Genomic DNA, 22,864 nt, shown 5'->3' with positions numbered 1-22,864 from the left:
TCTTAAATTGTCTTCATGTCTTTCCATTCTGTTTTCTTTATTCTGTTCTGTGGCAGTGATTTCCACTTTTCTGTCTTCCATCTCACTTATCTATTCTTCTGCCTCAGTTACTCTGCTATTGATTCCTTCTAGTGTATTTTTTATTTCCATTATTGTATTTTTAATTTCTGTTTTTTTTTTTCTGTAGTTCTTCTAGGTCTTAAACATTTCTTTTATCTCCACAATCTGTGCCTCTATTCTTTTACTGAGATCTTGGATCATCTTCACCATCATTACTCTGAATTATTTTTCCAGTAGATTGCCTATCTCCACTTCACTTAGTTCTTCTGGACTTTTATCTTGTTTCTTCATTTGGGACCTATTCCTATGCCATCTCATTTTGTCTATCTTTCTGTGATTGTGTTTTCCATTCTACAGCCTACGGGGTTATAGTTCTTGCTTCTGCTTTCTGCCCTCTGGTGGATAAAACTGTCTATGAGGTTTGTGCAGGCTTACTGTTGGGAAGGTCTTGCCCACTGGTGGGTGGAGCTGAGTCTTGTCACTCTGGTGGGCAGGGCTGTGTCAGGGGGTGTGTTTATTGGGCAGCTGTGGGCTCAGGAAGATTTTAAGCAGCTTGTCTGTTTTGGGGTGGGGCTGTGTTCCTGCCCTTTTGGTTGTTTGGCCTGAGGCATCCCAACACTGAAGCCTACAGGCTGTTCTGTGAGGCTAGTTCTTGGGGGGTGGCGGGCCTCCATGGTGTTCACTCCAATGAATACTTGCCAGCACTCCTACTGCATGTGTCTTTTTCCCTGCAGTGAGCCACAGCCACCCCCCACCTCTGCAGGAGACCCTCCAGTACTAGTAGGTATGTCTGGCCCAGTCTCTTATGAAGTCACTGCTTTTTCCCTGGGTCCTTGTGTGCACTAGACCATGACTGTGCCCTCCAAGAGTGGAGTTTCTGTTTTCCTCAGTCCTGTGGAATTCCTGCAATCAAACCCCACTGGCCTTCAAAACCAGATTCTCTGGGGGCACCTCCTTCCATTGCCAGACCCCAAGGCTAGGAAGCCTGACATGGGGCTCAGGACTTTCACACCTGTGGGAGTACTTCTGTGGTACAATTATTTTCCAGTTTGTGGGTTGCCCACCTGGTGGGTATGGGATTTGATTTTATCATGATTGGGCCCCTTCTACTGTCTCATTGTGGCTTCTTCTTTTTCTTTGGGTGTAGGGTCCCTTTTTTGGCAGTTTCCAGTGTTTTTGTTTTGTTTTGTTTTATCAATGGTTGTTCAGCAGTTAGTTGTGATTTTGGTGTTTTTGTAAGAAGGGGTAAGCTCACATCCTTCTACTCTGCCATCTTATAATTTTATTTATTTGGATCCTTTGTCTTTTTGTTTGTTTGTTTAGTCTAGTTAAAGTTTTGTCAATTATATCTATCTTTTCAAAGAACAGACTCTTAAGTTTGTAAATTCTATTTCATTTTCTGTTCTCAAGGTTATTTATTTCTGCTCTCATCTTTATTATTTCTTTCCTTATGCTAACTTTGTGCATAATTTGTTCTTATTTTCTACTTACTTGAGGTATACATTTAGGCTGTTCATTTGAGAACCTTCCATTTTCTTGTATATACACTTATAGCTATAAACTTCTCTTAGAACTCCTTTTGTAGCATCCCATAAGTTTTGGTATGTTGTGTTTCTGTTTTCCTTTTGCTTAAGATACTTGATTTCTCCCTTAATTTATTTCTTTATCCATTAGTGTTCAGGAGACTATTTTCTAATTTCCTTGTATTTGTAATTTTTATAGTTTTCCTCCTATTCTTTCTTTCTGTATATTGTGGGTTTTTTTTTAATTGATGTAGTTGATTTATGATATTTTGTCAGTTTCAGGTATATAGCATAGTGATTTAGACAATTTCTTCTGATTGCATTCCATTATAGTTTATTACAAGATAATAAACATAATTCCCAGTGATGTACAGTAAATAGTTGTTTATAATTTTATGTGTAATAGTTTGTATCTGTTAATCCTACACTCCCCATTTGTCCCTCTCTCTCTCACCTTTGGTAACCATACTTGTTTTTTCTATGTCTGTGAGTCTGTTTCTGTTTTGTACATAAATTCATTTGTATTATTTTTTAGATTCCACATTTAAGTGATATCATATACTATTGTTCTTTTTCTGGCAGACTTACTTCACTAAATATATCCTCTAGCTCCATCCATGTTGCTGCAAATGTCAATATTTCATTCATTTTATGGCTGAGTAATATTCAATGGTGTATATATACCACATCTTCTTACATCAGTCATCAACTGATGGACACTTGTGTTGTTTCCATGTCTTGACTATTTTAAATAGTGCTGCTGTGAACATTGGTGTGCATGTATCTTTTCCAATTAAGATATTTTTTACAGATATATACTGAGATATGTTACTACTGGATCATATGGTAGTCTGTTTTTTAGGTTTTTTTTTTTTTTTTGAACTCTCCATAATGTTTTCCATAGTGGCTATACAAATTTACATTTCCACCAACAGTATAGGAGGATGCCCTTTTATCCACAGCCTCTCCAGCATTTATTATTTATAGACTTTTTCATGACAGCCATTTTCACCAGTGTGAGGTAATACCTCATTGTGGTTTTGATTTGCATTTCTCTAATAATTAGTGATGTCAAGCATCTTTCATGTGCCTGTTGGCCATCTGTGTGTCTTTGAAAAATGTTTATTTAGGTCTTCTGCCCATTTTTTTTGATTGGGTTATTTATTTTTTCAATACTGAGTTGCATGAACTGTTTGTATATTGGGTATTAACCCTTTGTTGGTCATATCATTTGCAAATATTTTCTTCCATTCCATAGGTTTTCTTTTCATTTTGTTAATGGCTTCTTTTGCTGTGCAAAAGATTTTAAGTTGGTTTAGGTGACATTTGTTTATTTTTGCTTTTATTTATTTTGCCTTGAGAGACTTGCCTAGGAAAATATTGCTACGATTCATGTCAGAGAATGTTTTGCCTATGCTCTCTTCTAGGAGTTTTATGATGTTATTCTTTACACTAATGTCTTTAAACCATTTTGATTTTATTTGTGTATATTGTATGAGGGAGTGTTCTAATTTCATTGATTTACATGTAACTGTCCAGCTTTTCCAATACCACTTATTGAAGAGACTGTCTTTTCTCCATTGTATATCCTTGCCTCGTTTGTCATAGACTATTTGACCATAGGTGAATGGTTTATTTCTTGGCTCTCCATTCTCTTCCATTGATCTATATGTCTGTTTTTGCACCAGTTCCACACTGTTTTGATTACTGTAGTTTTGTAGTATAGTCTGAAGTCTAAAAGGATTATTATTCCAGTTTTGTTCTTTTGACTCAGGATTGCTTTGGCATTTTTGGGTCTTTTGTTGTTCCATATAAATTTTAGGATTATTTTTTCTAGTACTGTGAAGACTGTCATTGGTATTTTTATAGGAATTGCATTAAATCTGTAGATTGTTTGGCAGTACAGCCATTTTAGCAATATTAACTCTTCCAGTTCAAGAGCTTGGGATATCTTTCTATTTCTTGCAATCATCTTCAATTTCCTTTAGCAGTGTTTGTCTTTCATCTCCTTGGTTAAGTTTATTCCTAGATATTTCATTTTTTGACACAATTTTAAATGTTTTTTGTTTTAACTTTATCTTTCTGGGTATTTCATTATAAGTGTAAAGAAATGCAACAGATGTTTGTATACTAATCTTGTATCCTGTTACCTTGCTGAATTGATTTATTAGTCCTAATAGTTTTGTGTGGAGCCTTTAGGGTCTTATTTAGAGTATCATGTCATCTCCAAATAGTGACAGTTTTACCTCTTCCTTCCAATTTGTATACCTTTTATTTCTTTTTCTTTTCTGACTGCTGTGGCTAGGATTTCCAATACTGTATTGAATAAAACCGCTGAGAGTGGGCATCCTTGTCCTGTTGCTGAATTTAGCAGGAAGGCTTTCAGCTTTTCACCAATGAGTATGATGTTAGCTATGGGTTTGTCATAAATGGTCTTCATTATGTTGAGATACGTTCCCTCTATACTCACTTTGGTGAAAGTTTTTTATCATAAATGGATTTTAAATTTTGTCAAATGTTTTTTCTGCACCTGTTGAGATAATCATTTGGTTATTGTCTCTCCTTTTGTTAATGTGGTATATCACATTGATTGCTTTGCATACACTGAACCATTCTAGTGACACAGGAATGAGTCCAAAGTGATAATTATGTATGATACATTTTATGTATTGTTGGCTTCAGTTTGCTAGAATTTTGTTGGGGATTTTGGCATCTATATTCAACAAAAATATGTCTTGTAATTTTTTTTTGTAGTATCTGACTGATTTTGGTATTAGGGTGATTAAAATGAATTTGGGCATGTTCCCTCCCCTTCAATTTTTTGGAATAGTTTGGGAAGGATAGATATGTTGTTCTTTGTATACTTGATAGAATTACCCAGTAGACATTCTGTCCTGGAATTTTGTTTGCAGGGAGTATTTTTATTACAGATAATATTTCACTTCTAGTGAACAGACTGTTCAAACTATCTGTTTCTTTCTGACTCCGTTTTGGCAGGGAACCTCTAGCAACTCATCCATTTCTTCTAGGTTGTCCAATTTGTTGGCATATAACTATTCATAGTATTCTATTATAATTCTTTTGTATTTCTGTGGTATCAGTTGCTATTTCCCCTCTTTCATTTCTTGTTTTGTTTATTTAGGTCCTCTCTCTTTTCTTCTTGGTGGTCTAGTGAAAGGTTTGTTAATTTTGTTTATCTTTTCAAAACATCAGCTTTTGGTTTTATTCATCTTTTGACCTTGATTATTTATTTCCTCTCAGATCTTTATTATTTCCTTTCTTCTGCTGATTTTGGTTTTTGTTTTGTCTTTTTCTAATTCTTTTAGATGGTAGGTTAGGTTATTTATTTGAGATTTTTCTTGTTTCTTGAGTAAGTTCTGTAGTACTATGAACTTCCCTCTTAGGACTGCTTTTGCAGCATCCCATCGATTTTGGAAAGTTGTGTTTTCATTTTCATTTGTCTCGTGGTATTTTCTGATTTCTTCTTTGATTTCATCATTGAGCCATTGGTTTTTTAGTAGCATCTTGTTTAGTCTCCATGTAATTTTTTCCCCCCATTTTTCTTTCTGTGGCTGTTTTCTAGCTTTATACCATTCTGGTCAGAAAATATCCTTGAAATAATTTCTGTACTCTTGAATTTGTGAGGCTTGCTTTTTGACCTAGTTTGTGGTCTATCCTAGAGAACATTCCATATTTGCTTGAAAGTATGTGCATTCTGATTTTAGGGGGATGTGGTGTCCTGCAGATATCAACTAAGTCCAACTAGTCTATTGTGTCATTTAAGACCACTGTTGCCTTATTGATTTTCTGTCTGGATGATCTGTCCATTGATGTCACTGTGGTGTTAAGGTCTCCTACTATTATTGTAGTATTGTCAATTTCTCATTTCATGTCTGTTAGTATTTGTTTTATATATTTAGGCACTCCTATATGGAGTGCATATATGTTAATGTGTGTAATATCCTCTTCTTATATTTATTGCTTTATCATTATATAATGCTCTTTTTGGTCTTTCTTTATAGTTATGTGTTTTAAAGTTCATTTTATCTGATATGAGTATTGCTACCCCTGTTTCCTTGTCATTTCTATTTCCATGAAATACCTCTATCCATTCCCTCACTTTCACTCTGTGTGTCTTTTGCCCTTAGGTATAGGCAGCATATTGTAGGTTCTTGTTTCCAATTCAATTTGCCATTCTCTGTCTTGATTGAAGTATTTAGTCCATTGACATTTAAAAAATTATTGATAGACATGTACCTATTGCCATTTTATTCCTTATTTTTTAGTTGTTTTGTATTTCCTCTTTCTTCATTTCTTCTTTTTGATTTTCCTTTTGTGGTTTGATGATTTTCTTTTGTAATAATTGAGTTCATTTTTGGTTTCTGTTAACCTAAGGTGTATTTTTGATTTGTGGACCATGGAGTTCAAATACGTGAACCCATTACTGTATCTGCTTGCTTTAGACTGGTAGTCATATAAGTTTAAACACATTCTAAAAGATTTACATTTTCTTCCTCCCCTCCCCCCATTTATGATTTTGATGTCATATTTTACATCTTCATTCTTATCCTTTTGCTGTTTTTTATAATTGCTTTTACATTTTTTTTATTGTTTTTAAATCTATGCACTTTTTAATTTAAGTAATCTTCAATCCTTTTATATATTTGCCTTTCCTATTGTGATTTCCCCTTTCCTATAGCTTCTTGCTTCTTTACTATTTGGAGAAGACCCTTCAATATTTCTTTTAGGGTAGGTTTAGTATTGCTGAACTCTTTTAGTTTCTGCTTATATGAAAAAATTTTTACCTCTCCTTCTATTCTAAAGGATAGTCTTGCTGTGTAGAGTATCTTAGGTTGCAGGTTTTTATGTTTCAGCACTTTGAATAGATCATGCAACTCTCTTCTGGCCTGCAAAGTTTCTGCAGAGAAGTCATCTGATAGCTTTATGGGTGTTCCCTTGTAACTGACTCTGTTTTTCTCTTTCTGCCTTTAATATTCTCTCCTTATCTTTCACTTTTGCCACTTGAATTATTATATATCTGTGTGGGTCTGTTTGATTCATTTAGGTTTGGGAAGCTTTTAGCCATAATTTCTTCAAATACATTTTTATCCCCTTCTCTTTCTCTTCTCCTTCTGTATCCCCTATTATATATAGGTTGGCATGTTTTATATTTTTCTATAGATCTCGTATGTTGTGTTCATTTTTTTTTTTTCATTTGTCTTTCTGTCTGATGTCTGATTGGGGAATTTCCACTAATCTATATTCCAAATCACTTATTCTTTCTTTGTCATTTAGTTGGCTATTCATTGCTTCTAGATTTGTTTTTATCTTGGCAATCAAATTGTCATTTTTTGATTGGTTCATCTGTATTGTTTCTAGTTCCTTGTTACAGTGATCTGCATTTCTATTAATAATCTTTAATTCAGTTAGCATTTGTATTGCCACTTCTTTGAACTCACAGTCTAGTAAACTGTTGAACTCTGTTTAATATTTGTTTTAATATATTTCTCTTTTTTTTAAAAAAAAAACTGGGAATGGTTCTTCTGCATTTGTGTTTGGTTTTTTTTTAACATAACTTTCTCTGTCTCTGTGAATTTAGGAGAAACAGTTATCTATTCTGGTTTTGAAGGGCGCTTTATGTGGAAGCATCCCTGTGTATACTGTGTGTGTCCAATGTTTTTGGTGCAAGGGCTGGTTTTGATATGGATGCCAACCACATCTTTCCTCAGGATGTGCTGGTCATTATCTCTTTGACGTGCTGTGGTTTGTTTTGGAGTATCTAGAGCTGTGCAAGTTGCCATGTGGGCCTTCTGCTTACTGCCTTTTGTTGCCCTGTCAGGTGTGGGGTCTGCTCCCAAGTTGTTGGAGTAGAAACCCTGAAGATTTGGTTTGATTTGGTTCCATTGCCCTTGAATGCATGCTCTGGCTTAAAGGAGATGATTGCCGAAGGAAGTGAGGCTTGTGCAGTAACAGAGGATATATTCACTAACCGTGTATTCATCTATAGTTCTGCTCAGTGGCAGACCAAGGTCATATTCTTTTCTCTGTTGTGTTCATCCCAGATATAGTGCAAGTCTTTGCCCTTGAGTAGGCTGGAGCTCTGAGTTGGGGAGTTGTGCTTGCAGGAATTGAGGTGGCTGCACTGCCATCTAATATCTATGCTGCCTCTGTGGCAGACTTCTCTCAGGACTTGTCTACTGCACTGTGGAGTGGGCAGAGCTAGGGTGCTCTCACTGGAAGACAAACCACTGCATACCTTTGAGCATGCTGACAGTGGTTGCCACAACCCAACCTGGACCACACCCTAGGCCCTCCAGGCTCTCTCTTTGTAGCCAGATTGAGCATTCTCCCAGGCGCTGTCTGCCTGAGATTCAGCACTTAATCCTATCATGCTCTTGTTGTACCACTCCTTGCACATGCTGACGATGGCCACATTCATCCCACCTGGATCACACCCCAGGCACCCCAGTCTGTCTCTGCACAGCTAAACCAAGTCTTTGCCCATATCTTGTACGAGGCTGTGATGTGGAGTGAGTGGGGCTGGGATGTTCATGCCTTCGGATTGGGGAGTGTGACAAGGCAGCAGCCACCAGTGTAAGGCTCTTTCCCACCTGACTGTTGGCAAACCAACATGAGTGCACTTCTTGCAAGTAAAGCCTAGGCTTCTCCATCCCTTCTGTCTGTCTGAACAAATTTCCCAACAGAAAGGGGGCTTGTGTCTTCCATGCAGGACACCGGGTCTGGAATGCCTAGATTTTTGCTTGACTTGCTCTCTCTCCCCAAGGCAGAGATCTGCCTGTGTAGACCTTCTCTTCCTTATAGATCCCCCCTAGGGACTCAGGTCCTGACTTGATGCGTTTTGGGGGGTTTTTGTTGTTGTTGTTCTATCCAGTTATGTGGAGATTGTTCTTTCAGCTTTGGTTGTATAAGAGTTCTTCTGCCAGTTTCCACTTCTGCTTAATTTCCTATGAGAATTGTTCCACATGTAGATGTATTTTCAATGTGTTTGTGGGGGACGGTGAGCTCTGTGTCATCCTACTCCACCATCTTGATCCCCCTCCTCCTCCTGTTATTGATTTCTAGTTTCATGCTATTGTGGTCAGAGTAGATACTTGGTATGAGTTCAATCTTCTTGAATTTGCCAAGGCTTTTCTGTGGCCTAATATATGGTCTATTCTAGAAAATGTTCCATGTATGCTTGAAAAGAATGAGTGTTCTGCTGTTGTTGGATAGACTGTTCTGTATATGTCTATTAGGTTCATTTGTCAATCGTGTTCAAATCTGTTGTTTCCTAACTGATTCTCTGTCTGGATAGTTTATCTATTGTGGAGAATTGGGTATTAAAATCCCCAACTATTATTGTATTGCTGTTTTTTTTCTCATTTTAGTTTTGTTTGCATTTCGTTTATATTTTTATTTAGGTGCTCTGTTTTTGGGTGCATAAATATTTGTGATATTTTTGTTTTACCCCTTTATTATTATATAATGACCTCATCTCTTTTTACCATTTTTAGTTTAAAGTCTATTTTGTCTGATATGGTTACAGCTACCCTTGCTTTTTTAGGGTTACCATTTGCTTGTAATATCTTTTTCTATTCCTTCACTTTCAATCTATGTGTCTTTAAAGCTAAAGTGGGTATTTGTAGACTGTATATCACTGGACCTTGTTTTTTTCTTTTTATCCATTCAGCTAGTCTATGTCTTTTCATTGGAGAATTTAATCCATTTATGTTCAAAGTAATTTTTTTTTTTTTTTGGTATTGCTCAAATGTTCCCAAGTGGCCTTTATTTCACAAAATTATTTTCATTCAAATTATTTCCTATACCACTTTTACTATATGATGCTATTCAAATGAAAATCAATTGGCGAATTTACAAATTATGCACTTTTAAGTCATCTACTTTGAGGCTGTACGCATCAGACAGCATCAGTGCCCAAGCCTGAGTCAGTGAATTCCTAATGCCCTTTTTCCATTAACCTGGACTTGGACTTTCACATTTGGTCAGGTATCCATTACACCAAAGCAGCCTCTGAACCATATGTTACTTGGCCCAGGTGGAAGCTTAGATTTTCTATGTTCTTGTGTGGTTTCCTCAGCCTGTTACTAAATCAATTAGCCAGTCTCTGAAGACCATGGCCTAGATGAGATGAAGTCTACTACTACTACTACATGAAGGATGATGGAACAACAACACAAAAAAAATCAAAAAATTTTAGGAAATAAGGTGAAAGTGAGAAAAACCTCTGCATGAGGCCTGTATTAATTTTCTATTGCTGCTTTAAATTACTACAGACATAGTGGCTTAAAACGTCACAATTTTACCACCTTACAGCTCTACTGGTCTGAAGTCCAGTGGGCTTACCTTCAAAATGAAGGTGTCAGCTGGGCTGTATTCCTTCTGGAGGCTCTAGGGGAGAATCAGTTTTCTTGCCTTTTCCAGCTTCTAGAGGCCACCTGCATTCCTTGGCTGGTGGTCCCTTCATCTTCAAACTAGTGACAGCTTGTTGAGTGTTTCTTGCAAGCCTCTTGACTCTTCTGTCCCCTCTTCTACTTCTAATCCTGGATTATCTGGGTAGGCCCAGTCTAATCATATTAAGGTCAGCCAATTAGCAAACTTAATTCCATCTGCTACCTTAAACTCCCTTTTGTTTTGTATCACAACAGATTAACAGGTTCCAATGATTAGGACTTGGACAGGGGGTGGGGGGTCGGGGCATGGGGGCATTATTCCAACCACAAACCTGAACAGTTCTAAGTTTGCAGAGCTGAACACACAATTTTTAAGGGGAGAACTGTGTCTATCTGGCAAATACTTTTTTCTTTTTTCTTTTTCTTTTTTTTTTTTGGCGTGGGCCTCTCACTGCTGTGGCCTCGCCCGTCGCAGAGCACAGGCTCTGGACGCGCAGGCCCAGCGGCCATGGCTCACAGGCCCAACCGCTCCACAGCACGTGGGATCCTCCCGGACCGGGGCACGAACCCGTGTCCCCTGCATCGGCAGGCGGACTCCCTGTGCCACCAGGGAAGCCCCTGGCAAATACTTTTGATGGGCCAGTCTAGTTACAGAAAGGTGGCCTCAGGGAGGGGCCTAGTGGGCTAAGGCAAAACAGCAGGAATCACCCCAAGGAATAAAAAAGTGGTTAAGAATCATGAGGTGATGGATAAAGGCAGTTATAAGGAGGGAAGGACCTTGCCATAGGAGGGGGTCAGTCAGTGAGCAACCCCCAAGGGAGAAACAGCCAACAAGTTCGAGAACAGTGTTGTTACATATTCAGCTAAGACCTTGGCTGTGCTTAAATACCAGACCTCCCACCCATCTCTCCCAGATTCTGAGTAAAAATCCAAAAACCGCCTTGTTCCAGTGGAGACAGGCTGTGTGCTACACGGAGTCAACTAATGAGGAAAAACATGGGAAACCACACCACAAAAACTTGCAGACAGCTTGAGGAGGGCCCAGGACATGGGGAAAAAGGGGGATAGGTGACTCAAGACAATGTTGTTTAATTTACGAAAGGACGGAGGCCCAGCTAACTGCAGGGCAGGAGCTGTCACTAGAGCAACAGTGGTCTGCACCTATGAGAGCAGCCGAGACAAGGCTAATAAGTTCAATCTGAGGACACTTGGCATCTTGCCGTCTGGGCTGCCCAGCCTTCTCTGCTTACACCCTGCTTCAGGAACAGACTTTAATAAACCTTCCCAAGCCAAGTGGAACTCATTCATTCACAGTGAGCTGGAAAGTCAAATCCTATCACACAGAGACTGAAGATACCGAACAGCAAGAGGGGAAAGGCCTGACCACCACACCCTAATGAGAGCTACCACTGTGGGGTAGGTCAGGGACAATCGCTCAGCCACTCTCCGGAAGCACCCGGTAGATGGCTGAGCACAATCCTTCCTGACAGCCGAGCAGGCCCAAACTGTAGTGTGATCTCTCAGCAAAATAAAAATGAGTAGAGAAGCAGTGGTTGGTCCCTTTTACACTGGGCAAGTTCCTGTAGTGTGGATCAAGACTGGGAAAGATTTATTCCCCTGTTGGAAGGGGATGTGCCCTGAAGCTAACTCAAATGCAGAATCTTACCCTGTAGGCCTCTTCCGTTACGCATCTCAAGGTTGAATCCGTGAAAGGCCAAGTTCACCTTCTGAGGGAAGTGGCCCACCTGAATCACTGCTAACACAGACTCGTAGGACTCTAGACCTGGCCGATGCTTGTTGGTCAGGGCCCAGGCAGGCCTGCCTCACCTCTGCCCCATGGGACAGTAGTGGACCTGTGTTCATCTCACCAGCATCCAAACCTCAGTATTCCTTCCTGACTGGCCTGAGAGTCTCCCTCCACATGCCAGGGGCTCGCTCAAGAATGGGTATGTGACCCACTCTTGGGCAATGAGTTATGACAAAGGGCTTCTGGAAGTTTCCTTGAACCACAAGAAGGTTTTTCTTCTTCCTCTGTAATGGTCTAGTGTCTTGATACGCTGCCTGGAATTGCTACAGCCATCTTTCCACCAGCCTGATGAAGCCAACACTGAGGATGATGGAGCAGAGAGGAAACACTCGTTTCCTTCATGGGAAGCTGAATCAACCCCCTATGACAGGACAGCACTCCCTGCCACGTGAGAGAACTGAATTTCCTGGCTGTCCAGGCCTGCCTGAGACAGGATGTCTGTAGCAGGAGTTCAAGCCACGTGGTGTGAAAAAGACCCAATCACAACTGATATTTTGGGAAGTAAAATGCTAGGTGAGTGCGGAGAAGGTGGTCACATGTCACTCGGGTGGCTATACCTGGAGCTTTGTGAGGCTGGCTGTAGCATCAAGGCTTGGAAACACTGTTCCCAGGCTGATGAGGCAACGCCCTGTCATCCCCACGTCTGTGCCTCCCGGCATTCGACCTCCTCCAGGGAAGTCGCCTGGGATTCTCCTCCTCATGTTTGAAAAGAATCCAATAAACACGTCCCTGGGAATTAATGTGCCTTCGGTTCACGTGGAGGACTAACCACCTGCTCTCTAAAGTGCCTGTTCAGAAGGCAGTTAAAGCAGAAAGCTGAAATGCAAGCTTGCCACTGGGGATGGAAGGACGGCAGACGCAAAAGGCAAGATGGGTTTAGAAGCACATTTCCCAGCAGCAGAGGAAGCTCAGCCACATCTGCTTGGTGGCAATCCAGAGGCCTCTTTGCCTATGGCTACTCCAAGAAGGGGGAGGGAAAATGAGCTTGCTTCTCCCTGTTTACATTAATCCTGCTTCCTGTTTGAGTTTTAGGCATGTAAAAAGCTTCTGTTTCCTCAGTTGAGACATTTTAATCCTCAATGAGTATTCTGGGTGAAATTCCCTAGAGGGGACATTCAGTGTGGTGAACAGTGACATCGGTCTTGGGGCACAAAAGTGCATTTGACACTTACTGGTTGGGTGACCCCAGGTAATGTTATTACTTCATTCCTGAACTTCAGTTTCCTCATCTATAAGATGGGGATAATAATAGCACCTGTTTCAAAATCATGAAGATTAAATACATTAATGCAAGGGAGACATATGTGCCTGGCACACAGTAAGCACTAGACGAGTGTGAGCTACTGCTATTGATACTCACTGTCTTCAACAGGGATGGAAGCTTCACACAGAAAACAGTAGGTTTCAGCCACTCACATGTTCTCCTGGTTCCTGAAACGAGCTGCCCTCACCCCAGTTTTTCCAAGCACATCAACATAGTTGTCCTTTATCTCTGCAGGAGTTCAATTCGAGACAACTGTCCTATGGCTTTCATCTGCATAACAGAACTGCTTTGGGGGACAAGACAGGAGAGTTTAACCTTCAAACCTGATTGACTTGGATGCATTCCTGTCAATATAAAAGATTTTTGTCCAGAGCCGTGGAGAAGCCGAGGCCGGCCCTCCGGTTGTACTTCCAGCTCATGGCCCGGTCGTAGTCTTGCTGCAGATTCTGCTGCAGGGTGTCGGCCACCTTCTTGCTGAGGGCCATGTTGGGCCTGCCGACCATGTTAGGGGGGGTGACTGAATGAAGGGGACAGATTTTTAAAGCCACGCATGAGTTTGAGAAATTTCAGTTTCTGTTCCTCATTTTCAAAGCCAGCAGTATCCCATTGGCCAAACTGAGTTCCCGTCTGCTTCCTGGTGTCAGAAGCTTCCATCCTGCCCGACTCACGATCGATCTCTTCTTGCAAGGCCTTTCGCCTCACCTGGTCTATGTGCGCCTCGTCCATGTTGCCCTTCTTTTCCAACACTACCTCCAAGTCCGTGTCTGGCTGCTCCTCCCAAGGTTCTCCTGCTACTCTGCTCTCCTGCCTCTTCTTCTTCCTCTTCAGGGCGGGCTCCTCAGTGTCTGCCTGTTCTGCCTTTTTCTTGGACTTCATTTTCTTCTTCACAGGGGCCTTGGGCTCATCTCCTATTGGGATGTATTCTGGAGCTTCAACTTTGACTGACTTCTTTTTACTTCCTTTCCTACGGCTGCTCTCCACAGACCTGGAGAGCTCAGGGTGCCCCAGGGGGGTATCTCCCTCCTGGTGGGTTTTCTCTTTCTTCCTCATCTTCATGTTGTGTTCCCTGGGGCTCCCCTGCTTCCGTTTCTGTCCCGAGGCTGCCTGCTCAGGGACGCCACCTTTCCCAACTGAGCAAGTGTACAAAGCATCGCTGGCCTCACAGAACCAAGGGTCCCTGGCTGAGAAGGCTGTAGCTCCCTGTGCCTTCTTCTCCTTCTTGTGTTTTTTGAGCTTCTTGCCAGCTCTGGTCACCCCCTCGCCCTGCCTGGGGTCTGGGGAGGTCTTCACCCTTGAGCCAGGGGACACGGACTTTCTCTTCTTCTTCTTTTCCCTACCTAGGGACTCAGATGGACCAAGTGCCTGCTTCCTGGGGCTGGGCGATGGCTCAATCCGTCTGGCACGTAACATGGTCTCAGGTTCTAGGGGCTCCTCGCAGACGGTGCTGTGACCCTTCTTTTTCTTCATTAGAGGCATTTTGGGTGCCTGCTCTTGGACCATATTCTTCGAGGGTGATGTGGCTCTTGTGGGACAAACCTCCGCAAAATAACTGTCACTGTTTAAAATCGAGTGTTGAGTCTCTGGTTCTTTAACTACCTTCTTTTTCTTCTTCTTCTTTTTCTCTGGGAGCCCAAGGCCCAGGTCTCCCTTGTGAGTCTTAGTGATCATTCCCGAAGGCCAAACTTCCCCGCCTCCACGTGAGAGCCCGTTCCGCCGTCCAAAGTAATTATTGATAGGTAAGGGTGTACTATTGTCATTTGTTGTTTTGTTTTTGGGTTTTTTGGTAGATTCATTGTTTCTTCTTATCCTGCTGGTTTCTTTTGTGATTAGATGACTTTCATTGTCTGTATTTTGACTTTTTATTCTTTTTGTATAATTACTACATGATTTTTCCCCCCTTGGGTTATAATGAGGCTTATGTAAAATATCTTAAGATGATAATACCCTATTTTAAACTGATAACAACTTAACTTTGAGAGCATTCCTAAACTTTACAATTCTCCTTTCCTCCACATTTTACGTTATTGATGTTGCAGTTCACATATATTTTATATTGCATATCCAATAACGGATTACTGTAGTTATGGCTATTTTCAATATTTTTTAACTTTTAAACTAGAGTTATAAGTGAATTATGCAATATCATTACCACATTAGACAATCTGACTTTGACTATATAGTCACCATTACCAGTAAATTTTACACTACCTTCATATGTTTTTACGATGTTAATTAGTATCCTTTTACTTCCATTCAAAGAACTCCCTTTAGGATTTCTTTCAAGGCTGTTCCAGTGGTGATGAACTCCTTCAGCTTTCATTTGTTTGGGTAAGCTTTATTTTTTCTTTATTTCTGAAGGACAGCTTGGCTGGGCATAGTGTTCTTAGTTGATAATTTTTAGTATTTTGAATATATTATCACATACCTTTATTATAGTTTAATTTTTTTAATCATTTTTTTTTCTTCTCATCCTCTGTCCCTTGCTATTGTTTTGGGCATATCTATTCTTCCTTGGATACCCTGTAATTCATTGTCCATTCCTGAGATGTCTTTGTTTTTTCCTTCAGTTTTTGTCCTGAGTTTGTTTAGCATCCATTCATATTTTCCTCTTGTTTTTCCAGTTCTGTTTTCAGACTTCGAACTTTTGATTTATGCTGTTTTCTCATATCAGCGATTACTTGTTCAATGACGTTAAATTCATTTTGGAAAGTCGTGTTAGTGTTTATGTGCCTCATATTTTTCATCTTTTAGGTTTTAATGCACCAAAGTATCTTGATAATCATTTTCTGCTTTATAATTATTGGAATTTCTATTAGATGTTGAGTGTCTTTTGTCTTCTGTTCATGTTTATTTGTGTTACATTTTCCTGGAATAGCAATAGCAAAAGGGGAGTTTGGATGACTAACTCAGTTCCTTACTTCATGAGTGCTCTCTAATGTTGCTACAGGGAGTGAAGTTTTTTAAATAAACAGTTTAAATTTTTTTTTATTGCTGTCGTTGCTATCCTGTATTTTTCTTAGTTTCAATTCTTTGTTGGTTTAGTAGGATATTTTATTTTTACTCACCTTCTTTTTTTCCCTTCACCATCAACAATTCAGGGCTACCTCCTTCTTCCAGGGAAGGAGTGGTACCCTTCTGTAATGGTTATCTATGGATGCATAATAAATCACCCCAAAACTTAATGGCTAAAAATAATATTTGCTTATGATTTTGTGAGTTAGCAGAGAAGAGCTCAGCTGGGACAGCTTGTCTATGCCTCACATGGTATCCACTGGGCTCACTTATGCCAATGCAATTTGGGATTGAAGATCCAAGATGGCTTTGGTAACTTCTGCTAGGATGACTGGAGGACTGGGGTCTTTCTCCTTGTGGCGCTTTATCCTCCTTATGGAACTTTATCTTCCTAGTGGCACTTTATCCTCCTTGTGGCACTTTATCCTCCAGGAATTATCTCCTCTCAAGACCTTTCAACTTCATGTCCTTTTGTGTTCATGTAATTTCCAGTGGGGTAGCTTGACTTCTTCACATGGTGGCTCAGAGTTCCAACAGGTCACAAGTGCAAGGTGCAAGGACTCTTAAGGCCTAGCTTCAGAAGTTACATAATCTCACTTCTTCCACAATCTATATCTCACAGAAAGTCACAATAGGAACCCGGATTCAAAACTCCATCTCTTAGTGGGAAAAATGCAAAGTCACATTGCAGAAAAAAAAAAAAAAAAAAGGCACAAGGGATGAAAGAGTTGTTATGGCCACCTCTGGAAATGTTTCTTAAGTGCTGGGAATTACTTCTCAAGACTGCTGCCTCTAGTTCCATATACTTCCTGAACTCCTTCCTTTTGAGTCCTTAGTAGTTCTTTTTCAGATTTACCAGGGCTTAGATATATTTCCAGTATTTTCTGACTTGAAGTGAACCTTCTACCTGTGGAGCTGAACCCTAATTGACACTATATGTGTGCCGCTACCACCATGACCCAATTCCACCTGTATTCACCTCTCTTCTTTGTATTCCCTACTAACTTCACTCTGTTCTGAGTTCCAGAACCAACTATGCTGCTCTTGGATGATTATTTCCTCTTTAAAAATAAAGTTCGTAGAATTTTTCCCAGTTATGCTGCAAATGACCTAATTGTGGGGCTATAGGCCAACTTCAGACAGAGAGACAGGGAGAGAGACAGGGAGAGGGAGAGGGAGAGAGAGAGAGAGAGAGAGAGATTCAGATTTAAGCAGCTACCATTATCCTATCTAATCTTACAGTGAGACTCTCATAATTTCATAATTACAAATCTGAGATTGAAGTGTTGCCATTCTGTGTCTTTGAGAACACGTCACATATTGATATCTAAGTGCTACCTTAAACATTCTTATATATTCAAAATATATTTAAGAACTAGGAAAAACTATATGCAGAATTCTCAGAACATCTTTGATTTAGATGTCCCCTAAGGAAAAAATTTTAATAAGAGAAAATTAAAATAAAAACAAGAGATGGAAATATTTCCACTGAATGTTGTCTAGATTTTTGCTCAATGTATTAATATATTATTGCATTCCACTGAGCAGCACAAAATGCTTTCTAAGTCTTGGTCAGTCACTCGCCTGATAATGCCAAGGAAAAGAAATCTGCCAGATTCCTGAGAAAGGCTATTATTTGCCAGGATTGCTTATCTTAAAAAAAAAAAGTCTTAAAAGCATTTTAGTATTAAAGTAAACATTTTAAAACTTCACTTATGCTTTTTCCAAGACTAAATTGAGAAACATATAATACTTAGTATCTATCCTTAAACACTATATAAATTTTAAAGTTTCAAATCCTTTTTACTCATAAAACTTTGTTAGCAACCTAAATCCAAGATTTTAAGAATTTTCCCAACTGAATTAATTTTTCTTATTCCAAAAATGAAAATACAGTGCACACAGAAATTAGGTGGTGCTAAGTCAGTGGAGAAAGAATTTTTTTCCTTATTAAAGTCCTCCAGGTAGCAATTGAACATCTACTTAGTGGATTAAAGATAACCTTCTCTCTTTTCCTTGTCTAGGTATAGGTTTGGAGAATGTGTGGCCTTGGGAATAAAGGGAATTTGGCTAGCCTGTCTGGAATGTAGGGTATTACCTAGTTAGGTGATGAAACATCCTTAATTGTTGACAATGATTTATTGTGTTTCATTAGGATTAAAAATCTCTCATTACTCAAAAAGCGGTTTGTGAGTCAACAGCATTGACATCATCTGGGAGCTTGTTAGGAATATAGAATCTCAAGTCCTACAGAATCAGAATCTTCATTTTTAACAAGATCCACTGTTTATTCCTATGCACAATAAAATTTGAGAGTCATTGGCATAATCTGTTTTTGAAAGAGTTGACCCTATAGTTAAAACCATAAGAAAGGTATCTGTAAAAGCATGATTGCATTTAATCATAACTTATAAAAGTTTCCTATTTTTTCAAAATAATAAAGTCCACAAATTGAGTACCGTTTAAAGAAAAGACACTGTTGACAATATGCAAAGATCAGGAAGACAGCCTTTGCCTCTAAAGAACATTACAGACTAGAGCAGAGATAAAAAAAATATGGACATAATCTCAGTACAAGGCACTTAGGGATACTTTCTGTAAGAGAACTATGAACTATATATTTTTTATTTTTTTGCGGTACACGGGCCTCTCACTGTTGTGGCCTCTCCCATTGCGGAGCACAGGCTCCAGACGCGCAGGCTCAGCGACCATGGCTCACAGGCCCAGCCGCTCCGCGGCATGTGGGATCCTCCTGGACCGGGGCACGAACCTGCGTCCCCTGGATCGGCAGGCAGACTCTCAACCACTGCGCCACCAGGGAAGCCCGAGAACTATGAACTATTAAGGAAGGGCAGCCCTGAGAGAGATCAAGGAAGACTACATGTAGGAGTTAGCCTTTGAGCCGGTATTTCAGGTATAAACAGAATTAAAACAAAGGGAATGATGGTGAGCAAAACCTTAACAGGCAGGAAAATGTAAGACATTTATCTAAAACACAGGGTACATATAAGGGAACATAAACAAAATCTAGAAAGGTAGGATAAGACCAGATACATTATAGGTTCTTTCCCAATTTCATACTCTCTTCTCATGGTAACAACCAATATCCCAATGTGTAGGGTATTTAAGCAGTTTGTGGTAAAGGAAATGGATTTTAAAACTAGACCAAAGTGGGTTGAAACTTTAGCCTCACCTCTTATTAGATATGGGTCCTTGGCTAAATCACTTAAACACTCCAAGCCTCATTGAGCACTGGGTGTATTAATTCATGCATGTAGACTGTTTAGCACAGTGCCTGATACATAATAATTACTCCATAACATTATTTTCTCCTTGTGGGTTTTGACATCTTGTCAGTTATATCACCTGTCAAGTAGAGATGTAAAAATTTCAGATGGACCTTGGTCTTCAATATCTTTGCTCTGGAGTTATAGAAATCCCAAGTGGAAGTGGAAGAGAAGTAAAGAATGTATCACCATGTCTCTGTCAAAAGATATTGTAACAATTCCCTAAGCAAAAGTAATGTAAAATGCCTTAGATATGGAATCATTTGATGTTAGAGGTTGTAACTACAATAAGTATTAAGTGCCAAAGCTGATTTCATTTGTTCATCTGTGAAATGGGAATAAAGCCTACTTCTCAAGGTTGATGGAAGGGTAAGATTACATATGTATATTTTTATATCATTCAACACAGGGCCTAACACATAGTAAACATTCAATAAATGATAGCTGCGATCGTAATGATGATGAGTACTATTATATCAATAAACTAGATAAGTAACATTTATTCCAGTTCTATCTGAGTACACTCCTTGTCAAGCTGCATAACAAAGCAGAATGGAACCTATAAGATTTGACAATGTTTAAACTTTTCTGTCTCCTTGAGCCCTGGAACTCCTTTAGCAGGGTGACCTTGGGAAGTTTCTTAAAATTCTTTGCTGCCTTGCCACTGAAACCATCCTTGACAAGATCATGAGCAGTCTCAGCAAATCCAGTGGCCAAGTCTTGGTCCTCATCTCACTGAACCTTTTGGCAACATTTGATAAAGTTGGTTGCACTCTCCCTGACACACTTCCTTAGCTTCAATGACATCACTTCCTTTCTCTCCTTTATCTACACTGATTCCTGCTGATTGATTTCAGAGTCATGGCCTTCAATGTAATAATATACAGACATGTACCAAATGTACATCTCTAGCCCTGGCCTCTTCCTGAGCTACAGACTCATCTCACACACTGTCTCCAATTTACCAGCCTATTTCCTAGGGCTACTGTATCAAATTACCACAAATTTAGTGGCTTAAAATAACAGAAATTAATTGTCTCATAGATCTGGAGGCGAGAAATCTGAAATCAAGGTGTTGGCAAGGCTGCCTACCCTCCAAATGCCATAGGGGAAAATCCAGCTTCTGGAAACTCCAGGCATTCCTTAGCTTGTGGCTGCATAACTCCACTCTCTGCTTCCAATTTCATATGGCCTTCTTCCCTTCTTTCCTGTGTCTGTAGCTTTTCCTCTTCTGTCTCTTACAAGGACACTTGTCATTAGATTTAGCGCATACCCAAATAATACGGAATGAACTTATCTAGAGATCCTTAATTACATCTGCAAATACCCTTTTTCCAAATAAAGTCATATTCACAAGTTCCAGGGGTTAGGATGTAGACATATCTTTTTCAGGGGCCACCATTCAACCCCCTACACAACTCCTCTGTGAACTCTACTTTCAAATATGTCCCAAATCCAACCATTTTCTACCATCTTCACAGCTTCCAGTCTACTTGAAGCCACCATCATCTCTTGTCTAGACTCGGCACAACCACTTAACTTGTCTCCCTGCTTCTGCTTCTCCACAGTCTATTCTTTCTGCACAGCAACCAAAGTTGTCTTTTAAAATGTAAATAGAATCATATCTTTTCCCTCTTCAAATTTCTCCAGTACTTTCCCATCATACTTAAAATCCGAAGTCCTCACCAAAGGCCTCCAAGGCCTTGAAGGGTCTGGCCCCTGCCCACCACTCCAAACTCATCTCCTACCACCAGTCTCCCTGATCACTCTGCTTCAGCCACAGAGAGTTCTTGCTCTTTCTTGACTATACCAAGTGTGATCCCCTGGAATCAGGAACATCCTTCCTCCAGATCTCCACCAGGTTCTCTCCCTTACTTATTTCAGGTTGCTGCTCAAATAGCATGTCTTTATTTTTATGTTTTTTCATTACGTTCTCAGGACTTGTAACTGGAAGTTTATACCTTTTGATCAACTTCACCCATTTCACCCACCCCTACCCACCCCTACTGCCTCCATCACCACCAATCTGTTCCCTGTATCTGATATCAATGGTTTCTTTTTCTATATTCCACATTTAAGTGAGACCATACAATATTTATGCCCTCAAGTTCCATACATGTTGTCATAAATGGCAGAATTTCCTTTTTTATGGCTAAATATATTCCAGTGTTTGTGTATATATTTGTGTGTGTGTGTGTGTGTCTATGCCACATTTTCTTTATCCATTCATTCATCAATGGACACTTAGCTTGTTTCCACATTTTGCCTGTTCTGAATAAAGCTGCAATGAACACAGGTATGCAGATATCTTTTTGAAATAGTGATTTTGTTTTCTTTGAATAAATACCCAGAAGTAGAACTGTTGGATTAAAATGGTAGTTCTATTTTTAAATCTTTGAGCAACCTCCATACTGTCTTCCATAGTGGCTGTACCATTATACATTTCCACCAACATTGCACAAGTGTTCCCTTCTCTCCACATCCTCACAACACTTGTTATTTCTTGTCTTTTTGATGATAGCTATGCTAACAGGTATGAGATGATATCTCATTATGATTTTTGGTTTGCATTTCCCTCATGATTAGTGATGTTGAGCACTTTTCATGTACTGTTGGACATCTGTATGTCTTCTTTGGAAAAATGTCTATTCAGATCTTCTGCACATTTTAAAATCAGATTGTTTGTGTTTTTTTTTTGTTTGTTTCTGCTATTGAGCTATATGAGTTCTTAATATCTTTTGGATATTAGCCCTTTGTCACATATATGATTTGCAAATATTTTTTCCCATTCCATAGGTTGCCCTTTCATTTCGTCAATGGTTTCCTTTGCTGTGCAGAAGCTTTTTAGTTTGATGTAGTCCTGCTTCTTTATTTTTACTTTTATTGCCTTTGCTTTTGGTGTCAAGTCCATGAAATCGTTGCCAAGACTGATGTCAAGGATAGCATGTCTTAACGAGGCTCTCTCGGAACATTCTTTCTAAATAGTCTTGCCTGGGCACTCTCTATCACCTTATCCTGCTTTATTTTTCTATGTAGCACTAATCACTACTGGTGTTGTATGTGCCCTTTCTGCTCCTGTATGTCTACTTCTCAAGGGATGGGGCATCGTCTTGTATACCTGTTTCTCCAGTACCTAACATCAGTCTCTGAAAGATCATAGAAACTTCAAAATTATTTGTTGAAGGAATGAATGAGAGGATAGTTCCTATAAAAGGCCAAAGAAGTGAGAGACTTTGGGGTAGAGATGGAGGCATACTAATCTAAGACATACTTCTCTTTATGTATCTATTAACTTAATCTTGAACTTGCAAAACAGATATAAATAGGCAATGTTTCCCCTCATTTCTGCTTCTCATATTTGGAAATAACACAATGTATCTTAGACATTTGGTGTTGATTTGAACAATGAGAGTAAAATGAAAACTTGAGGCAATTATCTGATTCAAAATACAGGATATTTGTAATTTCAACTATCTGAATATTCAGAATGTTTTCAGGAG

At 39.5% G+C, this 22,864-nt stretch overlaps 1 protein-coding gene across 1 annotated transcript; it reads right to left on the bottom strand.

Moving 5' to 3' along the window:
- Positions 1-13,375: 13,375 nt before the first annotated feature.
- Positions 13,376-14,733, bottom strand: LOC115857159 (lysine-rich nucleolar protein 1-like). Its single transcript, XM_060299444.2, is given in 3 exon segments — positions 13,376-13,429; positions 13,431-13,577; positions 13,579-14,733. Coding segments are annotated over 3 exon segments (1,356 nt in total).
- Between the last annotated feature and the right edge of the window lie 8,131 nt (positions 14,734-22,864).

Source organism: Globicephala melas, chromosome 5 (assembly GCF_963455315.2).
Source record: "Globicephala melas chromosome 5, mGloMel1.2, whole genome shotgun sequence".
Taxonomy (NCBI): Eukaryota; Metazoa; Chordata; class Mammalia; order Artiodactyla; family Delphinidae; genus Globicephala; species Globicephala melas.
Note: the sequence above shows the minus strand (reverse complement) of the source record. Positions and strands in the feature narration are given on the sequence as shown.